A 12,138-nucleotide genomic window follows, 5' to 3' on the forward strand; every position below is an offset into this window, starting at 1 on the left:
CGTCAAGGACACAGAGCGCCAAATACCATAAAAATCTTCTTATAAGTCGTTGATCTGTCGTAAATATTGTTGTATTCGCAATTATCCATAGACATCGGTGGCTGAAGAAGAACCGACTGAAGATCAGTCAATTTCCATACTTGCGATCTCGGTATTTTCTTTGCACCCGAAACCAAAGAGCAAACATGTGAGAAAACAACGCCTATAAATACCCAGTCACTCATTATGTGACGGATTCGAAACTAATGCTACGCGCAATGTGATAAAGTCTAAAGTGCGGGCCAGAGCTAACAAGCCGTTCGTCAGTTGAGGACACTGAGCTAAACTTGACAGGGCTAGCACTCTGATGATCTGTTAGAGGGCGAGACAAACAAACAAGGGTGCTCTCAGCCCGTCTCGGTACCCAACGCAGCCAACGTCGGGGAACAATTTTTTCCTTCTCTCTTTTTCTACATAGAAGAGTAGCATGACCCCATCCCGCGTAGGTTCTGCGTCCCATGTCTTGTGTGCTGCTGTTGGCTCTGCTGTGCCAATCTGAACCCGACGACGTCAGGACTGCATGTCTTTCTTGCAGCAAGCAAGCAGGCAGGTTTGACTACCGACGAAAGTTATTTTTATTTTTGTTACCTTCTCCCTCAAATCGACACCATCTGTCAAACTAAAATAATTTAGCAAGGAAAAAAAAGGGAGACGAACCGACGAGCAAAAACCCCCCCAAGCTGTTAGGCTTCGGCGCGGCCCGCCGTGTTTATTAGCAACGAAAATGGCTCACTCGATGGACAACAATGAACGCGACTCGAGCTCGACTCGCAGCGGCGGCGCTGGTGCTGGCGGGGGGTCCACGGAATTTCTACAGTCATCAGCCATGGCAAGGCCCCCTGCACAGACGACTCTCACCGCCTCATCGTCGTCCAACTATGCCTCTAGCGTGTCTAGTGACAGCCAGATGCAGACAGGGGGCCTCCCCGGGACACCTGTTACCCGACGCTCAGGCGGATGGGACCGGCAAACGCTCTCCCCGGCGGCGGCTGCAAGGGAAGACCATGTCGTTAAGACCAACAGTATAGAGGACTCTTCTGATTCTTCGGATGAGTTTGTTGCCAGTTACAAGCCTATGGAACGGTAAGTTGTCACAGATCAGAGGGTGATTCGCTGATTGGTGGGCTGGCTCCATTGTTTGCTCCGTTGCTAATGTGTCTCAGTGGGTCGCGGTCCAAACGGTTCTTCCAAGCATTCGTCGCCAAATTCACCAAATCCTCTGTTCGTTCGTTCCCCCTCCCCAGCTCTGCAGTAGCATCCGAGAATTAACCATACGACGACGAACAGGGTACGGTTTGGTGCCGAATAGCCAGGTATGTTGCAATCACACGCTGTGATAACGATACGGGTACGGTACTCGGATGCTAATACGCTTTTGGCTTAGCAAGAACAAGACAGAAATGGTATGATGCGATGACCTCGGTACTCTTTGACCCGCGGATGTACTGATAAGATTGCGCTTAGTCATTCAACATACTGTTATCATCAATATCTTCAAGGGACTTCACTTATCGCCGATAACCTCGAAACCAAAGCGAGTGCTTGATGTGGGCACTGGACCTGGAACATGGGCATTAGTGCGTTCTGAAGGAATCTCATGGCGTGGAAATTTACTGACATTGATGCTATAGGAATTTGGTACGCCCCGGGCTGTAAGGCCTCTCTGTTACTGACACTAATATTTGGCAGCCACGAAATACCCTTCCTGTTCTGTGTTAGGCGTCGACATTGAACCAGTCCATCCACCATATACAAAATCTAACTGCAGCTTTAAAACATTCGACATTACGCACGACTGGGATATTTTCAATGGCGGCAATTTCGATTTTATTCACATCCGACAATTAGGCGACATTGGAGACAAGAAGAAGTTGATCCAATCAGCGTTTGATAACCTGAGGCCAGGAGGATGGGTCGAATTCACAGAATGGATCGCGATCCTACAATCACCGAACCACTCATTGAAGGGCACAGCATTCCGAAGATGGAACGATTTAATGGAGCAAGGGATGCAGAATTTTGGTACAACGCTGAAGTATCCGGAAAAGTTCAAACCGTTCTTACAAGAAGCTGGCTTTGAGCGCATCATAGAGACGAGACACGGAGCGCCGACAAATGCATGCTATCCTGGGAAGAAGCTACAGCGTATAGGACATCTTATGACACAGAATTGGCTGTTCATTCTTGAACCATTGACCATGCCCGTTTTTACACAGGGCTTGGGTTGGCCGCCGGATGAGGTCAAGAAGTTTCTGGTGGATGTGAAGAAGGAGATTGGGAATACAAAGTACCATTCATTTATGACATTGTGAGTACCAAACTCGTTATATCTTGGATGATTTGGAGCTGACCAACGATACAGAATAACGTTCTGTGCCCAAAAGCCGGCACCTGGATCATCAACGCCATCGAATTCCGCGCCGGCTTCAGTCTCGGCGTCAGTTTCGACTTCTATGTCGGAATCCTCGATGCCGCGATAGGCCTAGATGTCGTGGTGGGCTACGGAATATCAAGTCTTTAGACTAGACCCTTTGATGGGACTGAATTGCATATTTAGGTGTTGTTTAGCATTGTCTTTGGCTCGCTGGCTGCGAGGGTTTGTCTCAGGCGTGATTATGAGGAGGGAGAGATATCTTATAAGGGTATATACACAGATAAATACAGCAACGCGGAAAGGATATGATGACAGAAGCAAAGAGTGTATTTAATTGACGAGCCATGAATATCGTGAAGCTACAACAAAAGAGAATGCAAATAGGAGCTGCAAACAGGGAAACACGAAAAGACAAGAGCCACCCCAATCTGTGGTATACCCAAACACAAAGAGAATTATCATATCATCCGGCAATCATTCTAGAAACCCTAGCCGACAAATCCTGAATACTATACGGGTTCGTCAAATCATTAATAGGCAGATCAATTTGGAACGCATATCGCGCCCAAGATCGAACCTCAATCGCAATAAGCGAGTCCATTCCATACTGAATAGCCGATCTCGAAGGCTGGATATCGCCAACCTTGATAGACAGTACTTGCGCCAGCTTGGCAACAAGAGCAGTGCAAACGAACGGCTGTAAAGCTGCCTCTTTGCCTTCAGGCGCATCACCCAATCGACCGAGAGTGTTTCGTAAGGCCTTGAAAGCTGTTTGGACTGCGCTCTCGCCGCTATCAGAATCAGAGTCAAGAGCAGCATTGTCCGCGGCGCGAGATCGCAAGAGCCCGAACTTTGCGTCCTGAGCCCAGGATTGGTACTCTGCTGTGGCTTTGTCGATCATGCCGAAGCTGAGAACAATCTGGCTCTGGACGAAGCTGTCATAAGTAGAGTCTGTGATGAGGTTCTTGGGTGACCCTGTTGCGATGGCACCCTCGACGACACGGAGAACATCTCTGACTGTGATGGGTCTGAGACCGCGGGACAAGAGGGAAGCTTGGATCTCAGGGCGCTCGCTGATGTTGCCGACGTCCTCAACGAACCCGAGATCAACAGACGAGGCAGGAAGTCCAAGACTTTGACGGTATCGGGCAAAGGTGTCGAGGAACGTACTACTTGCGGCGTAGTTCGACTGGCCCTCGTTACCAAGGACACCACAGCCTGAACTGAGCATGACAAAGAAGTCGAGGTCTTGGTTGAGAAGGCTGTTGTGGAGGTTCAATGAGCCATTGACTTTGGGTCCAAAAACAGCATCAAAGTCCTCGAGAGTGATATCCTCAAAGAAGCAGTCCTGGCTAAAATTAGATGCATGAAACCAATAGCGATTATGAGGAGACATACGCTAAGCTTCAATGCAGAGTGAATGACTCCACCGACAGGTGTATCGATGGAAGCAACGAGACGCTCAACGGCTTCGGAGTCACCGACATCGCAGACTTCAACTCTGGCATTGCATCCATATGATGATAGCTGCTGTAGAAGATCACCAGACTCTGAGGCACGGGTAATAGAGCTGGTGGCCAGAATGATGTGTCGAGCGCCATAGCTAGCCATCCACACGGAAATGGCGCGGCCGAGACCACCAAGACCACCTGTGATGATGTACGTCTTGTGGGGGTTGAAGCGAGATGTCTTGGGTCGTGTCTAGATCATGGTTAGATAAGTCTTGTAGCTGAGAGTGAAACACTTACCTTGATCAATTTTTGGTCGTCGACATTGGCCAGCGATACAACCTGTTTGTTCGAAGTACCTTCTATCAGTGCCGCAAAGGACGACTGAAGAGAGTCAAGTCCATTCACCGAGACCGAAGAATCAACATCGACCTCTCGCTTCTCAACCATGTCGATGACTTGGCCAAGCAACCTAGAAACAACGTCAGCTAAGGGATGCGCAAGGAGACAGAACCACCTACTCTCCGAGATCCTGCTTGCTCTCTTGATAAGCGTCCGCCAAATCGACAGAAGCAAACATGACATTTTTATTCGGCACAACATGTCCCACATCGCCAGAACTCTCACCCGATGTAACCTCAATATATGTTCCACGGTTCGCAACCAGGTGAGCAAAGTCTGCATATTGACCGGACTTGGTGTTCAACACGAGCTTGTATGCTTGGAAGGTCGTAGAACGAGAGACGCTGGAGCGGCCGGTGTTGGTGGGGTTCACGAAGATCTTGGCGGAATGAAGGCCGACTCTGGTGAGGATGGGCTTGGTGGTTGCGTCGCTGATGGCTGCGTAGACGTCGAGCTTGAGGGCTGTTGCGGTCTTGATGAGGGCGATGCCTTGGGTGGAAGATGCGTTGACGATGAGTATTTTCTATCGCTGAGTTAGTATCGCCTGGTAGTGAGGCAGATGTGATATATACCTGTCCTGTTGATACTCGTGCTGGTGTTGTCAGAGCGTACAAAGCAGTGATGAAGTTTGTAGGAATCGCAGCCGCGTCCTACATCAAGATTAGCCACACTCAACCACTGTAAGAACAGGGTCCTTCTTACCTCGAATGAAAGCCAGTCTGGTATCTTACTACAACAGTCTGAAGGTGCCAAGTACTGCGTTGCGAAAGTGCCTTGGCCGATGACTGCAACGCGATCTCCAGGGCTGAATGATGAGACATTCGCGCCACATCTTGTAACGACACCGGAACATTCGCGACCGAATGATGTTGCTGGAAGAGACCCTTGGGCGATGAATCCATCCTGGCGCACTGTTAGATTGACTGATATCGAAGAGGGGAGATGTACTTACCCGGTCGTCAAGTCCGGCAGCTTTGACATCGACAAGAACATGCCCATCCGGAATGGCGGTATACGCATCATCTTGCGCCATGGTCAGACTCTCCAAGATACCAACCTCTCCCATGACCAAGTGATGAGGAGCCTTCACCACCTGCGTCGAAGAAGCATCCATCTTACGAGCAGGACCATAAGCATTCTCAAGAGGAGTATCATTGACAAGTCTGCAAGTCCAGAGCTGACCGTCTTTCTCAGCGATCTCGTAGTCCAATCTAGAGATCGGGTCATCATGCGAGTAATGCGCCCGTTCCAAGACGTGGTAGATGACGTTGGCTGTGATATCGCCATCGCTGCTCAGGTCAAGAGTGTACAGCTGGCATTGGCTGTTTTCACCCCGGAGAGTTCGTGCGAAACCCGTTACTAGGCCTCCTGTTGTGTTCTGGGGATCGAGGTACACCTTGCGAGTGACCCAGATGCACTTGATAGGCTTGGTAAGCCAAGACTTTAGGGCGGTCAGTTGTTCTGGCTGAAGAGAGGCGAGGAAACTTCCTTCAGTCTCGTCAACGAGGATCAGCCATTCTCCAGCCCATTCGCGCGACGCAAGGTCCTCAAGACTGCTAGAGCTTGCAGAAATACCACGCGTGCCGAGATACTTCTGAAGGTGGTCTTGCATGGATAGATCGCTACCGACTCCAGCAATGTGTACCTTCTCCTCAGAGAGCGGCTTAGTTGGAGTATACTCCATGGGCTTTGCTCTAGCCATCATGACGATTGTGCTTGAGAGTTGCTCAGTGTCGGTCTTGTCATGCTTGGCCTCGATCTCAGAGACGCTGTCAAAGTCGGCAGCGAGCTCGTTGCGCCACTCGTCGAGGGTAAGACCAGGGCCAGAGCGCCCGGGTGATCTTGGGCGAAGCCACCAGCCAGTTAAAGGTCCCTATGTGAGAGTTAGCGTTGAGGTTTAGAACGTAGGATGTAAGATCTTACCCAAAGAAAGTTTGCTGAAGTCAGATCTGCAAGCATCAATGTTAGCTAAACCTTCAGTGAAATGAGTGATGTTGCATACCCTCTGATAGCTCACCGACCAAGAGGTATCCATCGTCGCGCAATAGAGAGCGAATGTTCTTCATCGCGAATGGCAGATCAGCAGTGGCGTGCAGAACCTAGTCAACTGTAGTCAGTATTTGAAGGAACCTTCACAACATCCAAGACTTACGTTGGCTGCAACAACAAGGTCATACTTCTCAGTAAACCCCTGCTCAGCAATATCCTTCTCAACATCCAGAGTCTTAAACTCAATCCTATCCCACTGCGCAAACTTCTTCTTCGCCTTATCAAAGAAGCCAGCCGAGATATCAGTAAAAGTAAAAGACTGATACGCATTCTTCCCTCCCGCCTTAGAGAACCCATGCAGCAACTCTGTCGTTGCACCACCAGTTCCAGCACCAATCTCCAAGATCTTCATGTTGGGATTCTTGTGCGCCAAGAGCTCAGCGACGGAGAGAAGTTTCTGGTTCATGCTGGTAGTGAAGATACTCTCCTCGTAGAAGCGGTAGAGAAGATCGTTCTCAAGCCAGACTGCGAGGGCTTCGACGTCGCCTTGGAAGATTCTAGACATGTTGATGGCGAGTTGGGATACGATTGATGCATCGACAGTTTGGGAGATGCCGGAGTTCGCGACGACATTCATGATGGCGTCTTGGACTGTTGCGAAACCGTTTTGTTGCTTGTGGCGGGCTGCTAGACGCTCTTTGTGAAGTTCCGCTTGGTCGAGGAACCATGAATGGTAGCTGAGTAGATGAGGAGCCAAGTCCTTGCCCTTTTCGATACCGTTCTCAACGATGAGTGGGATTAGCTCCTTGACCAGGTTCTCAAGGTTGACGAGCTTCTTCTCTGCCGGAAGACTCTGAATCTTGATGGGGCTGAGCATGGGGTCACTGCTCGAGATGTCCCCAATGTCAGGCTTCCAGGTGAGCCTCAACCAGGGAAGAGTAGTGTTGTCATCACTTGTCGCCCTGTCCATTTGTAGACCTTCCACCACAAAAAAAGGTCTCGATAAAGAATCGTAACACTCGACACTACCTTGGATCCTGCTAAAACCAACAGGTGATGTATTGGTAGTACAAGACGCGACGTCCGTGTTCTTAGCAGGCATGCGGATTGAGATCCTCTTCATCTTGGAAGGAAGAAGTAAGGTATCAATCTCTTGGAAGAATCCAGAGCGATTGGCCAAGGCAGGTGTTTGGAGCGCAGCGTCCATCATAGCTGGGTGCAGAAGATATCGCTGGCCTGGAACAGGAGATTGAGCAGTCGATGTCATGTCGATCTTGGCAGAGCAAGCTGATAGACTAGGGCGGACGCGAACTTCAGTGAGAAGCTGGAACTTGGGACCATAGCCGTAGCCAACTCGCTCAAGAGTCTTGTAGTAGCTCTTCAGTGGAACCTTGAGTGGCATGTGGTGCCATGAGGTTCTGCGGCGGAGAGCGACATTATCTTTGCTCGCTGGAAGAGTATTAGCTTGAATCACCATCTGGTTGACATGGGATACTTACTTTCCAGGACTGCAGCTCTACCGTGACAATGACGAATATCGACATCGCCTCTCAGCGACGAGATGGTAAAGTCATACCATGTCTCCTCTGACTTGGCATTGTCGTTGTCTGGGATGAGTGTGAGGAAGAGATCGATGTGCGACTCGTCAGGGAGAATGATGGAGTTGGAAAAGACAAAGTCTTGAAGCTCGAACGAATGGTTCGCCCAGTCAATCTCCTTATTCTCCTCCTGTACCTGCATCATGGCCTCGATCACCATCGCAATGCCGGTAGTGAAAGAGAATGTTACAATACCGTTGACCTGTAACCTGTTAGCTTTGCTTGATATGAATTCATAATCGTCAAGTACCTGATGATCAACAAGCCAAGGCGCATCTTCAATCGACACTTTATTCCTCCACGTCGGAGCCGAAGGGTTCACTCCTCTGCAGCGAGATCCCAGAATCTCATGTCGCGGCGACTTCCTAAACCGCCATTCCTGACTGTTTCGTGGCTCTGTCCATGGCGTCGAGGAATAATCCCAGGCATAAGCCGGAAGGTTGTCTTGAATGTGATTGGGAAGACGTCCAACCTTGCCCGCGATCTTGTTGACTTGATCCAAGTCCAGCTGCTTTCCATTGAGAACCAAGTCTCCAGCGAGGTTCATCAGCTGTTGGCTTGAGTCTGCGTTTCGGAGCATCGTGGCAAAGAAGGGAAGTTGAGGAGAGTCAGGAAGGGATTTGACAATCTCGGATGTTGGGCGAGAGAGCAGAGAGTGAGGTCCGAGTTCAATGCAAAGATCGAACTTCAGGTTTGATGAGGTCAAAGCCAGGGTGACTGCATCGGTGTAAAGAACCGGGGAGACGAGGTTAGCTCCCCAATAGTCAGCGTCAACCTCGGTACCCTTGAGCTCAAGACCAGTAACAGATGAGTACATAGGTACTCGCCCGATCTTGGGCTGAATGACACCCTTGAGCTGACCAACGTACTCATCCACAACAGTCTTCATGGCGCGAGTGTGATAAGCTCGAGTCACTGCGACAGCTCTAGAGACAATGCCATGAGTGCTTAGCTCAGCAGCGACGTTCTTGACTCCCTCAGCAGATCCAGCGAGCGTAAGGTTCTGAGGGCCGTTGAAGCAAGCGATCTGTACATCATTTCGCTCCAATGCATCTTGCAGCTCCTTAGCGTTGGGTGCGCTCCTTATGACCAACATGGCACCCGATGGAGCGTTCTGGCAGGCAATGCCTCTGTAGTAAGCCACAGTGATGGCCTCTTTGGCTGTAAGAGCACCGCAGGCGTAGGCAGCGGCTGTTTCTCCACCTGAGTGGCCAACAACGCCGTCGGGAAGAACGCCCCAGCTCGAGAGAACATCTGTCAACGCGATCTGGACCGCCATGCAGAGGGGATGCGCGATAGCTGGTGAGTCAATCTCTTCTTGAGAGAGCTCAGTGGTAAGCTTGTCTGCGAGAGTGTCAGTAACTGTCAAATTGAGATGATGTATCTGGACGTACCTATCAATGACCAAGTCGGTGTCTTGGATGACTGAAGTTCCCTCACAACCTCCTCGAGATTGTACAAACTATTGCGCGCCACAGGAAACGCATCGAGGAGACGTTTACCCATCTGCGACCACATAGCTCCTTGGCCAGTGAATGTGAACAAGACGCGCGGTGACCCGCCAATTGTCGGGCCTGCTCCAACCTTGAGTGCGTTGGTTTCCAGCTGCTGAACAAGACCATCAACAGATTGAGCAACAGCGAATGACTTCCATGGTCGGATGTTGATCTGGCTTCGAGCGTTGAGCGCCTTGACAAGAGGACTAGTTAGACTCTTACACTCCTCGTGAGACTTGAGGAACTCTAAGAGGTTCTGCTCGTTTGTTTCTCGAGAGCTCTTTGAAGCGCCGGATGTGAAGAGGAGGAAATACGGGTCGTTGGTCTTCTCCTCGTCTTCATGATGGCCGTTAACGCCATTGATACCGTTGATACCATTGGTTCCATTGATGCCGTTGGTGCCATTGACTGCGTTTGCACCATTGGTTGAACCATTGGTCAGCTGAGGCGGTTCGTAGAACTCAACAACAGCATGGGCAGTCGATCCACCGATACCAAGAGAGTTGACGCTAGCCCGGCGGATGGACTTGGACGGCCATGGCTGGGGAACTGTTGGAACACGAACTCTCCACCCATCAAAGTCGACTGAGAAAACTTTCGTTAGCCGAGGTCATCAGAAGCCGGCAAGGAGGCTACATACTCTTGGGGTTGGGTGTCTTGTAATTTGTGTTGGGAGGGATCTCGCCCTTTTCCAGGGCCAAGACCACCTTGATGAGACTGCTCAAACCACTGGCAGCCTCTGAATGCCCGACGTTGGGTTTTGTCTGTTCAGATTAGTTTGTCTTCAACTGATAATAAAAGAAAGGCGCGACTTACAGAACCCACCCAGAGTGCATCTTGGGTTTTGTGGCTTTCGGAAAAGACTGAGCCAACGGCGCCCAACTCGATGCAGTCACCGACGGGAGTACCTGTTCCATGACACTCAAAGTATCCTGTCTCGCTGAAGTCATTGATTCCTGCTTGGGCGTAGGCTTGCAGGATAGTGTCTGCCTGAGCTCGGCCTGATGGCTCTGTGATGGCTGGAGTGGCACCAGAACTGAACTGTTAGTGTCTGGCCCTTGAGTCAAAACTGAAGAGACGCACCTGTTAGATGAAGTACCCCTGATAACCGCCCGAATGCTGTCACCATCTCTGATAGCATCGCTGAGCCTCTTGACATAGACTGCATTGGTTCCTTCACCGCGTCCATATCCATTAGCGCTAGCATCAAATGTCTTACATTGACCATCCGCAGCAATAGCACCGAGACGCGTCAAAGACAGTGCATAATCAGGACTCAGGAACAGATTAGAGGCACCAATCACAGCGCCATCACACTCGCCAGCCTGCAGTGCTTGGCAGGCAAGATGAAGGGCCACCAGGGCACCCGAACAGGCAGTATCGATGGTGACACTGCATGAGGCGTCAGCACTGTAATCGCCCCTTTTGGGAAATGACGACATACCTTGGGCCACCAAGATCGAGTGCATGGCTGACGCGGTTCGCAAGCATAGTTCGTGTCGTTCCGATAGCGATGAACGTTGGAAGATATTCAGGGTCTTGCATGAGCATGTCGTGATAATCACTCACAAACATGGCACAGTAGCAGCCAATCTTTGACTTTGAGATTGTTTCCATAGAGATGTTGGCAGACTCAAGGCACTCGTAGACAACCTCGAGCAGCTGCTTCTGTTGGGGATCCATAGCTGTTGCAGTGTCTTTGCTAATACCAAAGAACTTGTGATCAAACTGCTTGATGTCCCTCTTGACGAAGTGAGCTCCCCTAAACGCCTGAGCTCCCTTCTGATTAGGATCCATGGATAGGAAGTTCTCAGCATTGAACCGATCTTTGGGTATCGCCGTAGCAGACGAGCAACCTGCTCGGACATGGTCCCATAGGTCAAGCGGCTTGTCGATTCCGCCTGGGAGACGACATGCCATGCTCACAATAGCGATTGGCTCTCGCCATTGTGGAATCTGGGAGGGCATTGCAAACAAAAAAAAAAGACAAACGTCAAAACAAATTGGGGTATACTGATGAAATTCGTTCCAAAGTCTTGTAACTCTGGGGGGCAAAAATTACATGAAAAGAGTATGGGATAGTTCATGACACCACCGGCAGCGGCACATACATATGGGACAGCGGCCATCGACTGGCCGTGATACGCTCGCTCGGTAATCACCACATGAGAAGACAGCGCGTCCAGATTCCTGGTTCATTGTCTCCACAGCAGTTCACAAGGGTCCGGCGTGTTGGTTGCTAGCTCCACGAGCTACTGCACTGCCATTGTCGTAATATCAATCACGGGTGGCGCGTGATCTAGCTCTTAATGGTATAGTTTAGATGCAGTTACTTGGTGAAATATCGCACTATGGATGCAAGAACAAGTCCTTAAGTATCGTCCGCGCCTCTTTTGACGATCGGGCCTGTCTCTGGAATGGTTCTTACGGGGGTTCATGATATGACGCTTGCAGTAGCACCAACATAGCGGGTCCGAATCCTTTCAAGATATGGGGGCGAGGTAGCCCGTTTCAGGTACGAAAGCGAGGAGAAAAAAAGCGATACTCGGTAAATGCACGGGAATTACATGGAATAAAGAGAGTTTAACCCGCACCAGATTAATGCTATAGAAGCCTTGTTATGCTGGAAATAATTCACGCGGAATCGACTCATCGACTCTTGGTCCGGCGCTAACACGATATCCTTGCGGGCCGTAGTGTAAAAATGCGACATCGACCCAGAGATACGGCGCGTCCCTAGCTTACGTCGGGGCGAGTAATCCTGACCTTGCTCTCTAATCGATGGGTAGCGC

General features: G+C 50.3%; 2 protein-coding genes; one reads left to right on the top strand and one right to left on the bottom strand.

Moving 5' to 3' along the window:
- Positions 1-763: 763 nt before the first annotated feature.
- FFUJ_12019 (uncharacterized protein) lies at positions 764-2,560 on the top strand (the record flags this gene model as incomplete). XM_023570983.1 has 8 exons in its annotated part: positions 764-1,122; positions 1,203-1,264; positions 1,327-1,352; positions 1,424-1,442; positions 1,504-1,616; positions 1,671-1,677; positions 1,729-2,300; positions 2,402-2,560. 8 exons carry the CDS (start codon positions 764-766, stop codon positions 2,558-2,560), a joined length of 1,317 nt encoding a protein of 438 aa, XP_023438123.1.
- Positions 2,561-2,876: 316 nt separating this feature from the next.
- On the bottom strand, positions 2,877-11,314 carry FFUJ_12020 (polyketide synthase; the record flags this gene model as incomplete). XM_023570984.1 has 17 exons in its annotated part: positions 2,877-3,761; positions 3,812-4,114; positions 4,162-4,333; positions 4,383-4,786; positions 4,836-4,913; positions 4,966-5,166; positions 5,216-6,136; positions 6,187-6,212; positions 6,266-6,362; positions 6,416-7,701; positions 7,752-8,052; positions 8,101-9,194; positions 9,245-9,931; positions 9,987-10,110; positions 10,163-10,382; positions 10,430-10,738; positions 10,791-11,314. 17 exons carry the CDS (start codon positions 11,312-11,314, stop codon positions 2,877-2,879), a joined length of 7,632 nt encoding a protein of 2,543 aa, XP_023438013.1.
- Positions 11,315-12,138: the final 824 nt, after the last annotated feature.

This window comes from Fusarium fujikuroi, chromosome FFUJ_chr11, assembly GCF_900079805.1.
Source record: "Fusarium fujikuroi IMI 58289 draft genome, chromosome FFUJ_chr11".
Lineage (NCBI taxonomy): Eukaryota > Fungi > Ascomycota > Sordariomycetes > Hypocreales > Nectriaceae > Fusarium > Fusarium fujikuroi.